This window comes from Scheffersomyces stipitis, chromosome 6, assembly GCF_000209165.1.
Source record: "Scheffersomyces stipitis CBS 6054 chromosome 6, complete sequence".
Taxonomy (NCBI): Eukaryota; Fungi; Ascomycota; class Pichiomycetes; order Serinales; family Debaryomycetaceae; genus Scheffersomyces; species Scheffersomyces stipitis.
The window spans coordinates 445494-467292 of record NC_009046.1 but is presented as its reverse complement, the minus strand read 5'-3'; the positions used below and the strand labels follow the sequence as shown (position 1 = coordinate 467292).

The window sequence follows — 21799 nt, the reverse complement described above, 5'->3', positions numbered from 1 at the left end:
GTAGAGTATTTTTTACAATCTACCATCTTTTCATACCTATCACCAAACAGCTAGATCAAAATGAGCCAAATTGTATGTTATAAGTATATCAGAAGGCTATAGAAGGGATACAGACTACTGGTGTTATCCACGCATCGTTGGTTTGATTGAAAACAGACATCTGGAAGTGGATTATTGAAGATGAAAAACCCAGTTGAAGATTCTTGTATCGAATAAAAGTAAGACACGAATGTCAGAGCAAACAACATCAGAACAACTCCATATTGCATCAAGACTTATCTACCAAGAATATCCCAGTGCTTTTGAGAAAGTTGTCTCTATTCACAAATCTTTTGACTGTAGCAAACCGAGTTGAAAAATTTTCAGATTCATTATCTCGAAGAGGACTAATATATTAATCTTCTCGATTGAAAGATATAAAACTGCAGCTACTAGAATAAAAGGACACTTATTTATTCGCTCCAAAAAGATTTTCAATAACTTTCGATCCATGCCAATCACCAGTAGATTCTCAAATAGCCAAATATTAATCACGAAGAACAATTACTAACATTTTTATAGGCTCCAAAGTGGTACCAATCGGAAGACGTTCCAGCTCCAAAGCAAACCAGAAAGACTGCTCGTCCACAAAAGTTGCGTGCCTCGTTAGTTCCAGGTACCGTCTTGATTTTGTTGGCCGGTAGATTCAGAGGTAAGAGAGTCGTCTACTTGAAGAACTTGGAAGACAACACCTTGTTGGTTTCCGGTCCATTCAAGATCAATGGTGTTCCATTGAGAAGAGTCAACGCTCGTTACGTCATTGCTACTTCCACCCAGGTTTCCGTCGAAGGTGTTGACGTTTCTAAGTTCAACGTCGAATACTTTGCCAGAGAAAAGACCCCAAGATCCAAGAAGTCCGAAGCTGACTTGTTCAACGAAGCTCAACCAAAGAAAGAAATCAAGGCTGAAAGAGTCGCCGACCAAAAGTCTGTTGACGCTGCTTTGTTAGCTGAAATCAAGAAGACCCCATTATTAAAGCAATACTTATCCGCTTCTTTCTCCTTGAAGAACGGTGACCGTCCACACTTATTGAAGTTCTAAGTAACTGAAGAAAACGAATTAATACGTTCCGTTTCCAAAAAAACTTCTTAATGTTAATAGTATGTCAGTCATAATAGGAATAATACTATTTATTAATTAGCTCTTTTTCTTGCAGTTATGAGACTTTATTGGTGTAAATTTTTCTCTTTGTATATTTAATACATTTCATACGATTAACTTGACGTAGGTACAGTAAAAGTTATATATAGCAAGTTCGAATAGCATAGCTAATCGTATAGGTTATCATATGGATTATCAGATATTGGAGTACAGATACCAGAAAGTCTCTATATTACACCACACGTGACCCACGCAGTGAAAAAAATTCCAGCCTGCCTCATCTCATCACAGCATATATATAGTTGGACTCTGTCACTTATCTACTGTTCTTGCAATTTCACCAGTAGTACCAATTCACAATAGAAAGATGGCCAGTTTGATTCCTATTTCGACCTACAACTTGGCCGTTAAGCCATTCTTCCCAGTCCCTGCTATCGAGGATGAATATCCAGTCACCATCAGATTGACTTTGGCTGCTGTTGACCCAGAAGCTGTCGACGACAAGGAAGAGCCTTCCACCTTGAGATTGTTGAAGAGATCGAATCCTTTCATTGACGATGAAGAAGACGATTTCGAAGACGAAGATGAAGAAGATGAATTAGACGAAGACGAAGACGAAGAAGAAGAAGAAAAGGAAGAAGACAAAAAGTCCAAGAAGTCCAAGAAGACTAAGAGGGCCGAAAAGGAAGAAGAAGAAGAAGAAGACGAAGAAGAAGACGAAGACGACGAAGACGACGAAGATGACGAAGACGATGTATCTGAATTTGTTGTGTGTACTTTGTCTCCAAAGGTTCAATACCAACAAACCATTGACTTGACCATCTCGCCTGATGAAGAAGTCTACTTTGTAGTCACTGGTTCGTACCCAATTCACTTGACTGGTAACTATGTTGAACATCCAGCAGACGAAGACTCCGACGACTCTGACTACGACGATGAATACTACGATGACGACGAATATGACTTGAGTCCAGAAGAAGACGAGTTGGTTGGTGGTTACAACTTGGAAGACCTTGAAGACGAATCTGACATCGAAAGTAAGATTGAAGAGTTGGTTGAAGAAGAAGAAGCCAAGGGAACGAAAAAGAGAGCCGCCGAAGAATCTGAAACCAAGTCGGCCAAGAAATCCAAGAAGGAAGAAAAGAAGTCTGTTCAATTCACAAAGGAATTGGAACAGGGTCCTACTGGCTCTACTTTGGTTGACAAGAAAAAGGAAAAGAAGGAAAAGGCAAAGGCAAAGAAGGAAGAAGCCAAAGCTAAGAAGGATGAAGCCGCTAAGGAAGCCAAAGAAGCTGCCAAGGAAGCTGCCAAGGACGGCAAGAAGTTCCCTACCAAGACCTTGTTGGGAGGTGTTGTCACCGAAGACAGAAAGGTCGGTACTGGTCCAACTGCTAAGTCTGGTAACAGAGTTGGCATCAGATACGTCGGAAAATTGAAGAACGGTAAGGTCTTTGACAAGAACACTACTGGTAAGCCATTTGCTTTCGGCTTGGGTAAGGGTGAATGTATCAAGGGTTTCGATTTGGGTGTTGCTGGTATGGCTGTCGGTGGTGAAAGAAGAGTTGTAATCCCAGCCAAGATGGGTTACGGCTCGCAAGCCTTGCCAGGCATCCCAGCCAACTCCGAATTGACTTTTGACATCAAGTTGGTTTCCTTAAAATAAGTCATTGACTATAGAAAATGAACATGTACGTGGTAAGCATGTAGATAAATTAGAGTGAAAATATAGGCTAGCCATCACAGGGTATGTAATGTAAACAATAGAATAATCACGCTCAATAAAAGCTGCTCCCAGGGATTCAAAGTAGTTCGCTAGTTATTGACTATATACCAACTTTTATACTTCAGGCATACCAAGCAGTGTGGTGGCCTTGGGCACAGTGCAAATGGCTTAGAGTGAAAGTAAAAGCAATTATACACTAAGCACAATTACACACTAAGTGAACAGCGTATCCAATTGAGCCTATAACATAAACGGGGAGTATACACCTTAGAGCATATGAGTGATGGCTACAGCGTGAAGAATAGACTTTTAGCATATGCTCTAAAACATGCAAATAATATGCCAACAGTTGATCCTGGTCCAGGAATCTCCCTATATATCTTCAAATTAGGCCGCGCTACCACAAAATAGACGTGTCAAGCCATCCTAGACAAGTCGAACCGTGGATACCGCCACAGCCTATGAGTAATCCAAACGACAGCCATTGGTCAGTCACACTTGTGGCAGTAGAGTACATAAGTCTATACGGTCGTACTCGGTGGTCTGTGACTCAGTTGAGCCTGTTGGAAACTCAGTGCTAAGCTCTGGCTATTATGGCTCTTTCGCGAGGCTTGCCTATCGCGTCTGATTCTCTGTTTATACGACCAAAAAAAAATGTGTCGTATAACCATCATCAAAAAAAAGATTTGCAGATTCCTGTCGAACGCATTTATACTCATCTGCCTTTTTACACAACCACCTCCAGGTGACTCTATTGTACATACTCTCGTGCTCGTGTCTACATTGTTTGTAGCCAGTATTGAGATTGCCATACTACTAGGTATGTAATTGTCGCTGAGCAGCGTCGACTTCTTCTGTCGGTAACTCGTCCCAGAATTTTTCTACCTATACGTTTGAGCGGTTGGGTACGAATAAGAATAAAGTACTAGAAGGACACCAAAATTCGCCTCCTTAAAATCTCTCGACACCAATGCTCGAGAAACTTCTCTGGAGGACAACTTTGGCTTCACGGTTTTTCGTCTTGAACTTGTTCGCGTCGATTTATCATTCTCGCACTCTCGTCTGAAAAATTCTGAGATTTCAGTATCTGAAAATTCTGAAATCATACCATTGATACAATGGTCCCATAGAATTTCTACTAACTCTTCTAGCTCAGAATGGTTCTTGGCTTCATAACCAGGGCCACTAGCGCCTTGGCCAGGACTTCGGCCCATCGCCCAATACATTTCATCATCATCACCTCATTGCTAGCATCGATTGCTTACTTATCAGTAGTTGACGAATATATTCCAGAGAACTTCAGCGATACAGACATTGGGACCTCCTACTACCACCCGGCAGGCAGAGCGGATTACAAGAACTGGATCAAAATCGACAATGCCTCGGAATACCCAAAAGCTAATCATGTCACAGTGGTTCCTTTGAGATTCAAGAGAGTTCTTCACAGTGAAATACCAACTGTTGAAAACACGTTCCAAGGCTTACAGCAAAACGAACGTGTCCTCATTGTTGATTCTGATGTTGTAGACTCGGCCTTGCAGTCTATCGACAAGATCTCCTACAACGGTCTTACATGGAGAGCCAGAAACAACAACAGAATTATGAAATATTATGAGTATATCCGTACCAGTCTTCTGAAAATCAGAAGCTTGATGCAGAATGCCGAAAACTTCGACATCACCTTGATTACCGTCGCTTATCTTGCCATGTGGTACACTTTAATCAAGGTTTTCGTCGATATGAGACTCGTAGGCTCCAAGTTCTGGTTAGCCTTTTCAACAATTATCTCTTCCACTTTTGCTTTCCTCTTTGCCTTAGTGGTTACCACTAAGGTATTGGATACCAAGGTTCCATTGATAAGTATTTCAGAAGGTATTCCCTTTTTGGTAGCCATTATTGGGTTCAAGCACAAGGTCTCTATTGCTTCTGCTGTCCAGACAGCATCCAATACCTCAGAAGATGTGAGAACCATCGTGGCTAGAGTAATCTCATCCCACACCGTTAGTATGTTGAGGGACCATGTAGCCGTCATTGGAGTTCTTCTTGCATGTGCTTCTTACGGCTCTCATTTGGCTGGATTGAGAAACTTCTGTATTTTGAGTTCTTTGATCTTGTCGATCGACTTAGTTTTGGTCTACACCTTCTTTTCTGCTATCTTGGCTTTGAAAGTCGAAATCAACAGAGCTCGTCGTACTGAAGACTTGAAAGAAGCTCTTGAAGAAGAAGGTATTTCCTCGTTGATTGCTCAAGACGTGGCTCTTCAATCTTCCAATATCGAACACCCAAATGAAAAGAACTTTTTTGCCTCAGATGACTCTTCTATTGTCTCTTTCAAGGTAGCTATGATTCTTGGGTTCTTGGGGTTCCATGCTTTCTGGTTAGGAAGCTCATGGTTGTATAACTCAACTGGAGATGCTACACTCTCTGTGTTGGACACTGCTCCACAGTTAACTAAATCTACTGCTAAGTATATCACCATTGGTTCTAAGGGTACCATTGTAACCATCTTACCCGCCAGAATCTACTTGCCATTGGGATATCTAGTTCTTACTGAAGACTTTGTCTTGTCAGTTTTGGAAAAGATCAGTTATGCCATACGAGACAACCTCATTTCCAAGTTCCTCTTGTTCGGATTTGCTATTTCCATCAGTGTCAACGCATACTTCTTAAATGCATCTCGTTACCAGGTTTCTGCCACTACAAAGCTCATACAAAGAGAATTCTCTAGACCACAATTGAGCGAAAAGTCCAAGACTCAAACTGTGACATCTGCGCAAGCCCCTAGAGTTTCCAAAATTGACACCAAAGAGTCGTATGAAGACTCTTCTAGTGAAGAATTGGAAATCAAGGTCCCTGCTAAGCAATTGCCATTGGAAGAATGTATTGAAATCATGAAGGATGGAAAGGTCAAGACTTTGAATGATAACGAAGTATCGTCCTTAGTGGTTTCTGGAAAATTACCATTATATGCTTTAGAGAAGCAATTGGCAGATAACACTAGGGCTGTTGCTGTTCGTAGAAAGGCTATTGCCAAGTTAGCCAATGTTCCTTCGTTAGATTCCGGTCGTTTGCCATACAAGCACTATGATTACGATCGTGTGTTTGGTGCCTGTTGTGAAAATGTTATTGGATTCATGCCTATTCCAGTAGGTGTAGCCGGACCTTTGATTATCGACGGTAAGCCATATCATATTCCTATGGCCACTACTGAAGGTTGTTTGGTTGCTTCTACTATGCGTGGTTGTAAAGCCATCAATGCTGGTGGAGGTGTTCAGACTGTGTTGACCAGAGATGGTATGACCAGAGGTCCATGTGTCTCGTTTCCATCTTTGGCAAGAGCTGGAGCTGCTAAATTGTGGCTTGATTCTGAAGAAGGTCAACTGACTATCAAAAAGGCTTTCAACTCTACTTCCAGATTTGCGAGATTGCAACATATTCAAACTGCCATGGCTGGTGATTTGTTATTTATTCGTTTCAGAACCACCACTGGTGATGCAATGGGTATGAACATGATCTCCAAGGGTGTGGAATACTCCCTTAAGTACATGGTTGAAGAGTGTGGATGGGAAGATATGGAGATTATCTCGGTCTCTGGTAACTACTGTACCGACAAGAAGCCTGCTGCCATCAACTGGATCGAAGGGAGAGGTAAGTCTATTGTGGCTGAAGCCAGAATTCCATCTGAAGTCGTCAAGAAGGTTCTTAAGTCTGATGTGGATGCTTTGGTTGAATTGAACATATCCAAGAACTTGATTGGTTCTGCCATGGCTGGTTCAGTTGGTGGATTTAATGCTCATGCTGCCAATTTAGTCACAGCTGTGTTTTTGGCGTGTGGTCAGGATCCAGCACAAAATGTCGAATCCTCCAACTGTATTACCTTGATGAAGAGAGTTGGAGATGATTTGCAGATTTCTGTTTCTATGCCTTCTATCGAAGTTGGCACTATCGGTGGTGGTACTATCTTGGAGCCACAAGGTGCCATGCTTGACTTGTTAGGAGTCCGTGGCCCACACCCAACTAATCCTGGTGATAATGCCAGACAATTAGCTCGTATTGTTGCATGTGCCGTGTTGGCAGCTGAACTTTCTCTTTGTTCTGCTTTAGCTGCTGGCCACTTGGTTCAATCCCATATGCAACACAACCGTAAAGGTGCTGCTGCCACTCCTGCTGCTCCTGCTGCCAACGGTTCGGCCAATGGATCGGCCAAGGCACAAACCAAAGCTCCAAAACCCAACGGAGCTGCCAATGGAAATGATTTAAAGCGTCTTAAGGAAGGTGCTGTCACTTGCATCAAGTCCTGAAAAGAGAAAATCAAAAATTAACTATAATGTAATATATTCGGTCTTATCTTCAAACCGCTATTCGTCTTTCCAAAAGGATTAGAATTTGAAAACTAAATACGAAAAACCCAAGGCGAGGATCCTCCAAATCATTTAGCTTGCTATGTTGTTTGCATTATTTATACAAGGTTTTCTTTATATCTTTATTTCATAATACCTCTTTTGCATTAATAGATATCAACATATCGTAAAAAGATGTAGCAAGTTGGGAAGTTGATCGTTTAGGATTTTTCAAATACGATATACCGCCATAGAGTGTTTAACTAACTTCTCAACATATATCTTAATGACAGCAGTTGAATAAGATTTGTCAAAATAGAGATTTTTAGACATGGGTGCAAAATCGCGACACTGATCGCGATTGAAAAATACGACATGAAAAATGTTCAATGTCGCGGTGACTCAAGCTTCCTCGCTATTCATTTCTGACAAACGATGATTTCATTCATGAAGCACCATAGCAGCCAGGAATAGTATTATACGACAGATTAGAAACAATGCCTTCACAAGAGATCGGGATGCCCATCCCAAATATTCCCCATGCTGTCTCAGTTACGTTACCTACGTGGGAGGCAACTGTGGGATATGAAGAGGGAGAAGACTGGGTTGTAAGCAAGATGAACTCGGGATATCCAAGATTTTTCATCCATAGTGTGATCCAATCTTTGTCGAAGAAAATCGAGACTAAGTACGGAAGAGACGGTGAAAGGTGTATGATCTTTCCATCTTATAAAGTAGCAAAAAGATGTAGACAGTTCATCAAAGAGAAGTCCGAGAAGTCCTTGGTAGTTAGAGTGTTACAATTAAGTACACCCGCACCAGCGAACGAAGAAGAAAGGTCAACTGTGATAGAAGCTACTATTGGGGTTGTTTTCTTCCCTGCTGACGTTTTTCCATTAGCCAAAAACTACTGGCAACATTCTGGTGAAGGTATCAGTTCCAGAATGGGAGAGTATATTTCCCGTGCCTTGTTTGAAAGCGAAAGCAGATCTATTAGCCCTAGCCCAAGACCGTCAATTAGGGCTGCAAATAGCAACTTGAAACAGGAGCTTCAAGTCCAGCTGATCCAAAGGAAGTCACCTTCGATTTCTGCTAGCATCCGTAGCCCTAGTTTTACTGTAAGCGAAGAAGAAATCAAAGAACACGACACTTTTATCGAACAAAAGTTTGGAAGAGTTTTGGACTTGAAATTTGCAAAAGAAGCAAAAATAGCATTGAGAAGAAGAATCTGCGGTAAAGTTGACAAATCACACAACCAAAAGGAAGAAATGGAGAAGGCTAGAAGAGGTAAGAATCTAAGTGAAACTGACGTCTACTTGTTCCCGTCTGGTATGGCTTCCATTTTCTACGCCCACCATGTTTTGCTTAATGTTTCAAAAAAACCAAAGAAATCTGTGTGCTTTGGTTTCCCTTATGTCGATACTCTCAACATTCTTAAGAAATTTGGTCCTGGTGTCCATTTCTTGGGACTTGGCGATGACAAATCTTTGGATACACTTGAATCAGAATTAGAATCAGGAGAATTAGATATCATGGCTTTATTCTGCGAATGTCCTTCAAATCCATTATTGAAAACTCCTAATTTGAAGAGAATTAGAAAATTGGCTGACAAGTTCAATTTTGCCGTTGTGGTCGATGAAACAGTTGGTAACTTCTTGAACATCCACGTCTTGCCATTTGCAGATATGGTATGTTCTTCGTTGACCAAGGTCTTTTCAGGAGATTCCAACGTCATGGCTGGGTCTCTCGTGTTGAATCCAGCATCGCCAATGTATCATGCCTTAAAGGAATATTTTAATAGAGAGTACGAAGATTTGTTCTGGGCCCAGGATGCCTTATGGTTGGAAAGAAACTCTCGTGATTTTGCTGAAAGATCCGCCAAGATCGATAGAACTTCATGGTTAACTGTGCAATTATTACAGAAGAGTCCGCTTATATCAAAGGTCTACTATCCAAAGATTAGTGAATCCAAACAATATTACGACGAAATCAAAACTGCCACTGGTGGTTATGGTGGTTTGATATCTTTCCTCTTCAAAGAACCCCATCAGGCTGTGGCTTTTTTCAACGCGGTTAACTTACACAAGGGTCCATCTTTGGGAACCAATTTCACGTTAGCCTGTCCTTACGCTATCTTGGCCCATTACCAAGAGCTTGACGAAATTGCCAAGTGGGATGTGGATAGAAACTTGATCAGAATCAGTATTGGTTTGGAGGATCCGGACGAGTTGTTGGATGTCTTGCAAAAGAGTTTGGACATCGCAGCCGCCGAGCCTAAAACTGACTGAGAAGATTATAGTGACATATTAATGCATTTAATCAATAATATATTATTTACGACAAATCTGATATTGTAACTTCTGAGAATTAGTAGGCCAATACATTTTGCAACTAGATTGTGTTGGATGCAGTACACCGATATCGGCTGCAAACAACTTTACAAATAAGTAAGTAAATCGGGTCTTCATTTTTGGTAGTTTCAAATGTCAAAAACGAGTTAACTTTGGGACGACTCAAAAGAGATATTTATTGAAAAAGTCATTCCAAGAGATAATCAAACCGTTGTAAGTTCGCAAAAGTTGCCCTGTGAACATATTCCTATGCCATTTTCAGAAGCAGATAAGGATACTACTACAAAAAATACTACTCCAAAGTATTTCTATTTTCTATAAGTTAAATTCTTTTTCGGCTAACTTTTTAATTGCCAGCATTCTTTGTACGGCGACCTGGAAACTTGATATGCTCACACGGAGCTGGTGGTTCTCCTACAGGGTCTGGTCGTTGAACGTAGCCTGCTAGCCAATACTTGGGATGTTCCTCGAAGAATTGTTGCCATTCGCTGAGTTCCTGTTTTGCTTCTTCCTCTTTTAATCCACGCAAATCATAGGTGTACTCTTCAGGATTCATAAAACATCCTGTCACATACAATCTTGATGCGTCCTTTCCGCTCAATTTCGAATACGAGCCTTTGGGACCATATATTCCACGAGAAGCTGTAACATCATACACGTATCCATTCACACCGATATAGATAGGCAACAGCATATCACTTCCATTGTACAATGCCAATTCATCTATAGTGAGATTAACATAGTTATTTGTCAACCTATGTTTCAAGTATTGCGTATTTATCCATTTTCCATTATAGCCCCATGTCGAAGTCGAGGTAAACCACCACGAGAAAAACGCATTGAGAAAAAGTAGACCACCTACCACGCGAACTATATCTATAAGAGTAAACGCATCGCGTGCACCTGAATTAGTTCGTTTAGGTCCGGCCATCTTATCTTGCTATAGAAACAGAAGAAAAGTGTAGAGTCAGATCAGAAATATTCGAACACCTCAAGTTGAAAATTGTTTACGATATGCAGGCAATGATATCAAAATCGTCTTTTGCAACTACATTTTCCTACCAAATCATACAAGTACACCTTTCTAGAATATTCGTACATTTGATCTAGAGATCATTTCTATGGAAGTAATTAAACTCAATCTAAGTATCATAGAGATATTAATAAATAAGGGTAGAAGGAAGGGCAATAAATAACATCCAGAATTGAAGCCGTTAGTTCATGAAAAACAACTCGTCGTTGACCTGTGCTGAATTGTAGTTGTTGTTGGAGAAGTTGATCCTGTCGGACTCAGTGCTAAGCAAATCAGACCAGAACTCATCGTTCAAAGCCATGTACGAGTTTTCAAGTTGATCTGGATTGGCCAAGTTGTTGTAAGCTTGTTTGTTCAGGCCAATGGATGGTTGTCTAAATTGAGAAGGCAACTGACCTAGTTGCAGCAGCGAGGTTTGCTGGTGCAGTTGATTCTGATGCTTTGTTGATGGAGCAACAACTGAGCTCAATAATGGAGGAGTCATACCAGCATTGGGGTTCCCATTAGTGCCAAACATCGGTGGTAAGGCATGGCCATTGCTGGGAATAGGAAGTGAGGAGTTGTTGATTATTCCAAGTGAGGAAGAACGGTGTAAATGAGATAGATTAGAAGGTTGAAGAGTTTCAGATGCTCTAAGAGGAGGAATGGAAATAGCTCCTACCGACGCACTACTAGTCAAAGGAAGAGCACTAGGTGTAGGTGCATAAGATTGTGGAGTATTCAACTTAGCCTTCGAATCTTCCAGACCGTTAGTGGCATGGGCTGACGGCGAGCTTCTTCCTCTCATGTTAGAGTCCTTAGAATCTCTTCTGTAAGAGGCAGCATACGACAAGATGTCTAATGGGACATTTGAATCATATTGGTTAGCATCGTCATTAATGATAGACTTCTGTCCAGCTTGATGGTGTGCTCTGAATATATTGGAAAGTCTATCCATTTCATGAAGTTCTTTCTTTGGAGTTGGCTTCAAGTTCTGTGGAGTTTCACCATTCTTGCGCAACAATTCCTGAACTTGGGTTGCATACGTTTGTATGAACAATTGCAACACCAAACGCGTCTTCTTCAAGAAGTGGTTGGCCGAATGTGCTATACTAGCCTGATCAAGAATCTTATTTGCTCTCTGAATGGCAAAAATAGCATGATATGGAACTAAATCCTTTTCAATATGAGATGGCAACGATAATATCAAGTATCTTAATCTCAATAACATACCAGCAGTATAAATGATTCGAGAACTATAAAACAAAGGAATACCAGCCACCTCCTCCAAGGACAATTTGTTGAATTCATCCAATGCATTGAGACAAGAATTGGTACAATTTGAAATGGACTTGGCTGAAGACTCTGTAAGTTTCATGTTGTCGCCATTTTCATCATTGGTGAACACATTAGTAAGACATGGTTCATGCAAGTAAGCCTCTACCGAAAAGTAGTAAGCCAAGAAGGCATGATCATCGTCTCTGATCTTGTGCCTGACAATGGAGAGCGCCTTCTGCATCTCGTGGATGATGTAATGTGGTGTTGAACGTCTTGATTCTGAGATCTCGGGCGAGTGTATGATGTGGTGTATTTTATCCAAGAGGTGGCTCAACCTGGAGAAAAGAGCAAGTTCTCTCCATGTTCTATTTGGAGACCTCTCAAGTGTCGAACAACATTCTTCGACAAAAGGAGTCCACTTGACGTAGATGGTTCTTTTAAGTATTAAACAGATACTGACGGTGGTGAAATATACAATCAACACCAAGCTCTGGTACTCGGAATTCTGTTTTTTATTGTCATCCTGAGTCACCGCGCGATCTTCTCCTTTGAAGCTGTAGGAGGGTCTAGCAACAATTCCCAAATCATGGAGCATGGTGACCCCAAGAGTGTTGAGAAGATGGTAACGACGCTGTCTAAAGAGTTCAGGACTGTTGTACCAGACACAGAGCAAGATCAAACTCTTGACCAACTCATCAGACTTGGTACCAGAGACCATGACTTCTACTGCTATGGATTGCACAGCAGCATTGTCAATGTTCAACGCCTTGTCAATGTCCAATTGTTTATTATATACTACGGAGGTGACAGACATGACGGCGTTGAACAAGAAGGGCAGTTTTTCTCTTAACTCTTGTATCGAAATCTCGTTAGGAATCTCGATGAGTGGGTGCTGCACGAACAATACTTTTCTGTAAGTCTCGAGTCTTTCAGTTGCTTCCTCAAGGGACAACAAGCCAGTGGAGACCACATCCACAGGTCGGGAGTCACGGAATAGCAGAGTTCTACGGTCAGCTACAGTTTTCAAGTCATTGGTTAAATCGGTAAGCTTGGTCACACTGCTATCGCAGAGAAATAAGATCTCCCTTTCCAAGTCAGATTTCGAGATGAACGGCGGTGAATCTACATCCGATATAGTATCATTACTTGTGTTTATGTTTCTGCTGTGGTGCATTGCATGCTGGTTGAAGGCTTGCTGTTGTTGAAGCTGGGCTTCGAGGGATTTAACCTGTCTTTTAAGATTTTCAATAACTTCTTCTGAGGTCGTAGGGGCTGGCGAGGGGGCTTCCAGTACCGAAGCAATGATGGGAGTACTGGGAGCAACGCTGGACTCAACTGTGGGTGCTTCACTGCGATCGCGGAGGTTAGCCAAAAGGATATCGGCCTTTTTCCGCCTTTTTCTGGTTTGGTTAAGATCAATCTCGCATTTACGATTGGCATTTAGACACCGAATACAGCTCCCACTGGGGTTGGTAGGGTCGGCTGGGGTACACTTGACTTTAAGGGAGTGACAGCTCTTGCAAGCCACCGATCTGCGAGCCGACTTGGATTTCTTGGTGCCAGTAGAGGCATCATCGCTGTTGTTGGCTTGTGACATCGAAGCCGGGGTTGCGGCAGACGAGGGGGGCAGAAAGTCGTCTGGAGGCAGATTGCCCTGGAGAGACATGGGAAGAAACGGAGATATAAGCTGAAGAAGGAGGAAGTGAAAAGGTTATGTTAAAGGTCTGGCAAGAGAGTCAGCGTGAATACAGTTGTGTTGGCACAGAAAGTTGTGATTCCAGCCAGTAGAAAAAATTGTAGCCGATGGAAAAACCGTGGAACCGATGTTGCGCACTGAGAATTGCACCTGCCCCAGCTCAGTTCCGACGTGCGGTGGAGATGATCGGCTTATTGTGAGTACTGGAAGCAGGTCGTGACTGTGACATAAACCGGAGAGCAGCATGAGTGATTGGGATGGGAAATGGAGTTGTGTTCGTTAGAGCGAGATATAAGAGAGTAGAGACAAGAGAGGTTGTATGAACAGGTTCCAGAGGGCCAGTGCTAGGTTTCGCTTATGGTTTATATACGTTCTACGAGAGACTTCTGGGCAATGGTGATTGCGTGGTTTTTAACTATGGTGCCTTAATCCCAGTTCGTGCTCGCACAAATTGTAGTGCTATTTAATAGAACTTTTCACAATTTTATAGCGCATTTATCCGTCGATTGATCTGAATAGAGATTGAAGACTTTACTGTCTACATCTGCAAGACAGCAACCGTATGAGTCGCAAACAAGACTATATACCAGCGAACATCACACACGAATCACCAACCAACTGAATTCTCTCTAGCACTTGCCGTGAATGGTTCGATCTGTTCGTTTATTCTTTTTGCCGGACCAAACGGCTACCAGCTGCATATGAAAGAATTAGTGTGGATTTTCTCCCTAGCCACTAGTCTGTGGTTGTGACACCAAACTCTAAAGACCGAAGCCCTGACACATGGCAGCTGTCTCGATTACAAACCACAGCAATTCAGTTCTCTTCCTCTCCAACCCTCAATCTTGTCACAATACTCTTCCAGGAGACTTCACCGTGATGCACCTGCCTTGCGGCTAGTCCCGATTGCAACTAGGAGCAGGGCTTAAAGTCCTGCATGGCTCAGTCAAAAGTTTGACCGGATCGACTCTCGAGGACTCGCTCTGTCTACTCCGAAACTACACAAATTACACAAATTACACATGGATAGTTATATTAAGCTACAACTTGCTTCAGCAGTCTTTGACTTTACTGGAGTGCACTGTACTCCGCTGTGAAACTTACTCTTCCACTATTTCTGTCCACGCTTCCATTTCTACGTGGAAGCGTTCTCTCGCCATACTGTACATACAAATTCCTATCTAGTCACATGACCGCGACTCTCCACAAATATGACAACTGTTAAATCAATCTTTACCGTCTCCTTCTTCTGCAACATCCAGTGATTCTACCTCCACACTGCTCTGCTTTCGATACGTTCTGTGTGCTGGCTCAATCTGTTGCTGAATCCTCTGCTTACAGCTCCATACTTGATCCGCTCTTTCTGTGGAATTGTGATATATTACAGGAAAGCAGTTTATTTTCACTCTTCTATCAGACTCGCACTTGGATTTTTTTCGGTGCAAGAATTATCAATTTAGCCATTGCAATTTTTACTGAGTTTCTACTCTTTGCGCTGCGTTCCCTTCCTCGGCCATAGATGTCTTCGTTCTCATTTAGCGCAGACAAACTCTCTCTAGGCAACCGTTGGAAAGCCAAATCCTCTTCATCGTCGTTGCCAATGTACTACAAGGATAAACCCAACTTGAAATCTCCTCGTCCGTCCAAGATCATCATGCTAGTCAAGGGATTCATAGGCTCCTTGGTGCTATACTACATCTATCTGTTGACCTTCGGCTCTAGTGGCTTATTTGGACTTACATATTCCAGCGGCTCCAAATGGACTCGTGCCCAACAGGAAGTTAGACTGGCCATGTTGGACTCATGGCACACCTATGAAAAGTTCGGCTGGGGCTACGACATATATCATCCTGTAAGACAAAAAGGTGAGAACATGGGCCCCAAGCCTTTAGGATGGATGATTGTGGATTCGTTGGATACCTTGATTTTGATGGATGCCGAAGACGAAGTTGCTAGAGCCAAGAAGTGGATCAAAGAAGACTTGGACTACAGGTTCGACTATAATGTCAACACGTTTGAAACTACCATCAGAATGTTGGGAGGTCTTCTTTCAGCATTCCATTTCACCAATGACGACTCCCTCTTGGATAAGGCTGTTGACTTGGCCAATGCATTAGATGGTGCCTTTGCTAGTAAGACGGGCATACCCTTCAGCTCTGTAAACTTAGAGTCTGGCGAAGGCATTCCTAACCATGTAGACAACGGTGCTTCGTCAACTGCTGAAGTGGCTACTTTGCAATTGGAGTTCAAATATTTGGCCAAGTTGACTGGTGAAGTGTTGTACTGGAATCGTGTAGAGAAAGTAATGCAGGTATTAGAGGCTAACCAACCAGCTGATGGACTTGTACCTATCTACGTCAATCCACAAACTGGTAATTACCAGGGTAAGTTGATCAGATTGGGTTCGCGTGGTGACTCTTACTATGAGTACTTGTTGAAGCAATACTTACAGACCAACTTACAAGAGCCCATCTATGAGGGCATGTACCGTGAGTCTGTCAGAGGTGTGAGAAAGCATTTGGTCAGAAGATCGAAGCCCAGTGATTTGGCTTTTATCGGTGAATTGGAGAACGGTATCGGCAAGCACCTCTCACCCAAGATGGACCATCTTGTGTGTTTCTACGGTGGCTTACTTGCTCTTGGTGCTACCAATGGTTTGACCTACAGCGAGGCTAAGAAGTTGCCGGACTGGACAGATGAGAAGGAAGAAGAGTTCCAGTTGGGTGCCGACTTGACTTATACTTGTTACAGGATGTATGCCGACACGCAGACAGGTTTGTCGCCAGAAATCGCTGTGTTCAATGAAGACAAGACACAAAACTCTGATTTCCACATCAAGCCTGCCGACAGGCACAACTTGCAAAGACCGGAAACTGTTGAGTCGTTATTTGTTTTGTACAGATTGACTGGTGACGAAAAGTACCGTCAATACGGGTATGAGATTTTCAATAGTTTCATGAAGCACACCAAGATAGAAAATGAAAACGGGGACATTTCATTTACGTCATTGAAGGACGTCACTAGTATCCCCTCACCTACCAAAGACAACACGGAGTCCTTCTGGTGGGCCGAGACCTTGAAATACTTGTATTTGTTGTTCGACGACACCAACAAGGTACCGTTAGACAAGTATGTGTTCAACACAGAAGCACATCCATTCCCTCGCTTTGACTTAAACAGCAACCTCAAGACCGGCTGGATCAGAAAGATCGACGGGTCCAAGGAGCCTGAGCTTCAACAACCCATGGTAAAAATAGACAAAAACAAACTTCCAGAAGCACAACCGGTAGATAAGCCTGCAGCCGAAGAAGCTAAAGAAATCCTCAAGAAAAACCCCGAAGCTGCAAAAGAGGAGAACGTCGAGGCCAACAAGAAGAAACTCGACGAATTGATCAAGGATGACATCGGTGCCGCGGCTGTCAGAGAATGAGCGAATATACTAGTTTTGCATTTGCCTATCAGCATGTAACATTTAATAATTGAGATATTACCAGTCCGGAGAAATTTGCAACGTCGAACGTGTCATGACGTTCTGCAGTTTTAAATAGGTTGCGTTTTGTTCCCAATGGGGCAAGAAGTCCTTCTAGTCTACTAAGAATATGTATGTAGTTACTTAGAGTTTACATGCTTATAGTTTAATTACGGCCCGTAATCGTAATTACGAATGCATGGAACGCAATAAATCTCCGAAGAAGTGGGACCATAAGGCTGCGTACTGCACTGAGCTATGAATAGAAACTCCATATGGCAAGATAATTTTGCTCAATTGCCGTAGAGCCCCTCCGTAGATGTAAAAGCTCCAGATAATACTCTGATAATACCGCGAAACATTCAGAAAAAAACTTTAAAATGGCTTCAATCTCAGATAATATCTTGAGGGATGTTCCAGGGAGCTTTTAGACTTATTTTGGAGAATTGCGCTGGAGCTGTGACCGGGCTATGATATCATCGCTCCAAGTGATATCCCGCAACAAAAGCAATTACCTCTGTGGTCCAGGCTCTCCTGGATACTGGCTGTCGCAGCCGTGTGGGAGAGATTGCTAGATGAAAGGGCTTGCTCCGGAACAGCGGTCGGAAGTTGGCGCAGTGAGAGATCGATCCGGTAGCAGAAAAATTTGAATCAGCCTGCCAAAATGGAGACACAAAGGAAATTGCCAGTACACGACAAGCAGGGAGATTCACTATTACTAGAGAAGAAGTAAGGTTTTGGGATGATCACGTGATATAATACATATAAACTAGCGTTACTTCCGAGGCTATCTCCGACCGCGTAATGAGCCTACTCCTCTTGCGAAAGGGATGACGTAACTGTGAAAAAAACATACAAAACAAAAATAATTAAAAATACTTCAATCAACCAGTTAACCAGATTCACTCCACTGTCTGAGCTCCATACCATAAATAGTTGACGATCTGCCCTCAAGCCAACTGACTCTACATCTACAACGAATAAACCAGACAACTTCCTAATATGACAAACGAAGTAAGTATACTGTGCCAATGACAGGAAAAAGACTCGCACCAACCGTTTCATTACGTCACTGTACTGATGCGATTAAGCGACTCACCTTAATATCTATGGCGGTACTAACGACACCCTATAGCAACAGAAGACTACTTTTGATTTAGAGCCCAATCCTTTTGAACGCTCGTTCGCCTCCAAGGACTCGCTGGTACTGAACGCTTCACTGGTTCTGGAACATCATAACAGAGACTCCGAGAACTCATCAGCCACTTCGTCTACCAAGTCCTCTAACAAACACAACCTCCACATCCCCAATCTTTCCACACTCAACGGTGCCAACAACAACATTAATAACAACATCAACATCAACAGCAACAATAATAGTATCAATAATAGTAGTAATAGTACCAGTAACAAACTTCCGGGAATCACTCCTCCCCTTTTTACACCCGGTGGAAGAAGATTACATCCTTTGGGACTTTCTCCTCCTGTCCCCGGATCTAATGGTGCTGCTGTCACAGCTAACGGAACGGCCTTGCTGAATCCTGGCACTCCAGGTTCTAACTTATGGAACAGTTTGTTGAGTGCTACCAACAACCACAATAATAATGGTTCCAACGTCAATACTGCCAATGTTGCTACTAACGGTGCCAATGCCAATGTGATAGCTGCAGGCAATGGTCCCAATTCTCAAGCCAATTTCAACCAGTTTGTGAATACTCTCAGAAAGACTGGATTGACTCCTAACGAGTCGAATTTGCGTTCTGGCTTGACGCCTGGAATTCTCTCCCATCAGTTTTCATTTGGAGCACAGGTTCCGGGCTTGACTACTCCTAGCGCCTTGCTTAATAGTCCTATGACTCCTGGTTTGTCTTCCTTGTTGGGCTTGACGTCTAACAATTCTGCCAATAACGTCGCTACCATTAACTCGTTACAGCCAACACATCAACAGACATACGATACCCTTCCCCTGATCCCGCAAGAACCTTCTGAAAGTTTGCCTACTTCAGAACCCCTTAGACAGCCAATGGCTGCTCCAGTTGTGAAACAGGAAATTAAGAAACAAGAAACGAGTAAACGTAGTCAAAGCAAGAAGAGAAAGGCAGATACCGCAGATTCTAGTAAGGGAAAGAGGCAAAAGGCAGATTCCGCTGCAGCTAAGAAGGCTGCCGCCACCAGAGCCAACCTGGAATCCGATTCGGACAAAGAGTCCTCTCCACCTAGAAACTCGAACAATCCCAAATCTGAAGACGAGAAAAGAAAGAGCTTTCTCGAGAGAAACAGAGTGGCTGCGTCTAAGTGTAGATTACGTAAAAAGCAATTGGTTCAGAAGATGGAGGACGAATTGGCGTTTTATTCTACAGGCTACAGAGAGTTGTCTGCTGAAGTCAACCAATTGCGCGATCTGTTGATTACACTCAAAAGTATTATAGAAAATCACAAGGGCTGCGCTTTGTTGGCACAGAATGTCGGAGGTTTTGATCAGATAGAGAGAATAATACAACAAGCCAACTACATCGCTGAGATGAGTAACAACAGTCTGAACGATGTTACCTCTATCCCACTGACTATTCCAACAACTCTTCACAGCACAAATTCCGTCAGTGCCATTCCTGCTCGTGGAAATGATTCTCAGTTTCAGGCGATGTCCAACACCTTAGTTACTAAGACCATCGGCACTCCTAACAGCAACGATGTTCAAGCCAACTCTAGCACGAATACCACTACTGTGGTGACACCTGAATTGGCAGGAGCTTATTCTCATGCCACTATCAACCATGCTCACGGCATGTCAGACATGCCACAATCTAATCCTGATGGTCCTGTTGCTATGAATGGAGGCAATGGTGAGTTGAGGGCCATAAACAGCATGTCAAACTTATCCGCTTTGAACACAGGTGCTCAAGCTCAAATGCAGCAACTTCCACATCCTCAACAGGCCTTGCAGAACTATAGTCTCCGTCCTGTTAGCAGCATGGTTGAGTTACAACAAGCCATGCATGCACATGGCAATCTTGGAAGCGAGTTGAACGTATAGTAAAGAAACTTCACATATAACGGTTGAATTTATAAACGATTTGAGAATGTGATAAGTATAAATATTGCTCATTAAATAGTCTTATAATACAAGCTTAAGTTATTATGGAAATGAAATTTGTAGTCAAGGTATATTTTCTGTTATACTTTTGTACACTGTTTAGGTGCCGATGTTATGCAACGTAAGTAAAATGTATAGTAGCATAGCAATTCTTTAAGAACATCGTTGACGTATCCTACTTCTAGAATTTCAATAATTTAACAAATATGGAAACATTTTAAAACAAGAGGAGGAAATCTAACTGGTTTGGTGTAACATATTAACTTGCAATTCTTATCATACGAAATATGAACCTGAAAGCAGAAGGCACTCTGCACAATTAGGTTTGCCGTGGATGTTATGAAATAGTCTATTGTCCAGAATCGGATATTGGAAAGGGTCATATTGTCACGAATCGTATTCCCAAGTTTTAGTATATTGCAGCTCTATCTCCTTATGAAACTATCATTTATAGTTCTCTTTTTATAGAACCATGCATGGAACAATAGTCTTCAGAAGACCCTGGAAAGCTTATTCCCTGCATTGGCGAACGCGAGCCGAATAGTTATTCCAACTACGAGCCAGGCACGAAGACGCGTCCGTAAGTTTTCAACTATACTTCTACTAAGACTAGTCTAAGAAGAGCATCAAGACGCCTTCGTTCTGTAAAGCGTTTTTCGACATACGCGATTTAGCACAGGCGATATTTTCACCGACAATTAACGAGTACGAGTATATAGGTAGAGCAGTCTGCTGTCTGAATTTGTTGGCTGTGCTATCTCTACTTCTCCTCTGTATTATACGATGTTGCCTGGTACACTTTGCGCATTATAAGTTAGATGTCGATTCTTGTCTAATTCGTGTAAAAGTACTCGAGCAGACTCAGCTCATGTCGTCAAGGGATGAACTAGTTTCTATTGTAAGCAGTAGGACTCGTCTCCTCACCAGTCAACTCCGATACTTACATAGACAATTGTTGCTAGAGTATCTTCCTATCTACAATGGTATTGCGACAATGATGAGAAATTGCCAAATAATGGAAATCCAGATAGCACATGTCGTCCAGCACAAACTTTAACCACCCGATGGAGGTCCTGCCATTGCTGGAGAAAGACCCTACATCATTACAATGGTAAGAAAGGCGTTTGCTATTGTGGAAGAATCGACAATCAGACTGTGAAAAAGTCTATTGTTACTAGCCATATCAGTGCAGTCTTTAGGGGTAGGCAACAATAGCTCATGGTTGTGAAGGCATACAATGGAGGAGACACATCGCTGAGCAATAGACAAGGGATAGAAGGGCGACACTTCAAAAATGAATCAACAGGAGAGGGACATCGTTCCCAAGACTACCACCACAAGTAACATTCTTGTCGTTTCCGTGAGAGTAGAAAAGAATTCCTGGGAATGGATGCGAAAATTGTTGCTGCGACTTCCAAGATAGTCGAATGTAAAAACACAGATGGTAGCGAAAAACGAGCAGAGGCTTTTCTCTAATTTTACTCGGTTGTCATCTACAGACTTCAACATACATTATGCATGCGATGACTGGGAATGTTGGCAATGGCTTCTTGATCTCATTGCCCATTTACCTGTCTGCCCATACCCATAACACTTCCTAATCGGGGCTAATTGGGTGTTTTAGACTTGACGTGCCACGCCCAATTTGGCAAAGGTCAATTGAATCTGCAGCTACGCGCCCACGACAAAAATGTTC

General features: G+C 42.4%; 8 protein-coding genes across 8 annotated transcripts; 6 read left to right on the top strand and 2 right to left on the bottom strand. All coding sequences in view use genetic code 12, as the record gives it.

Moving 5' to 3' along the window:
• Positions 1-60: 60 nt before the first annotated feature.
• PICST_36611 (60S ribosomal protein L6) lies at positions 61-1080 on the top strand (the record flags this gene model as incomplete). Its single annotated transcript, XM_001385739.1, has 2 exons — positions 61-72; positions 562-1080. The coding sequence occupies 2 exons, from the start codon at positions 61-63 to the stop codon at positions 1078-1080; spliced, it is 531 nt and encodes a 176-aa protein (XP_001385776.1).
• A 427-nt stretch (positions 1081-1507) lies between these two features.
• Positions 1508-2879, top strand: PICST_78835 (FKBP-type Peptidylprolyl isomerase; the record flags this gene model as incomplete). Its single annotated transcript, XM_001385738.1, has 1 exon — positions 1508-2879. One exon carries the CDS (start codon positions 1508-1510, stop codon positions 2801-2803), a length of 1296 nt encoding a protein of 431 aa, XP_001385775.1.
• Positions 2880-3608: 729 nt separating this feature from the next.
• HMG1 (3-hydroxy-3-methyl-glutaryl coenzyme A reductase (HMG-CoA)) lies at positions 3609-7392 on the top strand. The gene is made up of 2 exons (XM_001385737.1): positions 3609-3683; positions 4015-7392. The coding sequence occupies exon 2, from the start codon at positions 4021-4023 to the stop codon at positions 7162-7164; it is 3144 nt and encodes a 1047-aa protein (XP_001385774.2). The 5' UTR covers positions 3609-3683; positions 4015-4020; the 3' UTR covers positions 7165-7392.
• A 308-nt stretch (positions 7393-7700) lies between these two features.
• Positions 7701-9491, top strand: PICST_36608 (cystathionine gamma-synthase; the record flags this gene model as incomplete). The annotated part of the gene is made up of 1 exon (XM_001385736.1): positions 7701-9491. One exon carries the CDS (start codon positions 7701-7703, stop codon positions 9489-9491), a length of 1791 nt encoding a protein of 596 aa, XP_001385773.2.
• A 409-nt stretch (positions 9492-9900) lies between these two features.
• On the bottom strand, positions 9901-10485 carry PICST_61331 (putative steroid binding protein 2; the record flags this gene model as incomplete). Its single annotated transcript, XM_001385401.1, has 1 exon — positions 9901-10485. One exon carries the CDS (start codon positions 10483-10485, stop codon positions 9901-9903), a length of 585 nt encoding a protein of 194 aa, XP_001385438.2.
• Positions 10486-10768: 283 nt separating this feature from the next.
• WAR1 (WAR1; transcription factor activity) lies at positions 10769-13441 on the bottom strand (the record flags this gene model as incomplete). Its single annotated transcript, XM_001385400.1, has 3 exons — positions 10769-10983; positions 11074-11276; positions 11355-13441. The coding sequence occupies 3 exons, from the start codon at positions 13439-13441 to the stop codon at positions 10769-10771; spliced, it is 2505 nt and encodes an 834-aa protein (XP_001385437.2).
• A 1365-nt stretch (positions 13442-14806) lies between these two features.
• MNS1 (mannosyl- oligosaccharide 1,2-alpha-mannosidase) lies at positions 14807-17239 on the top strand. Its single transcript, XM_001385735.1, has one exon. The coding sequence runs from the start codon at positions 15060-15062 to the stop codon at positions 16968-16970; it is 1911 nt and encodes a 636-aa protein (XP_001385772.2). The 5' UTR covers positions 14807-15059; the 3' UTR covers positions 16971-17239.
• Positions 17240-18011: 772 nt separating this feature from the next.
• On the top strand, positions 18012-20043 carry PICST_32703 (bZIP protein that binds to CRE motifs, interacts with Mig1p; the record flags this gene model as incomplete). Its single annotated transcript, XM_001385734.1, has 2 exons — positions 18012-18023; positions 18145-20043. The coding sequence occupies 2 exons, from the start codon at positions 18012-18014 to the stop codon at positions 20041-20043; spliced, it is 1911 nt and encodes a 636-aa protein (XP_001385771.2).
• Between the last annotated feature and the right edge of the window lie 1756 nt (positions 20044-21799).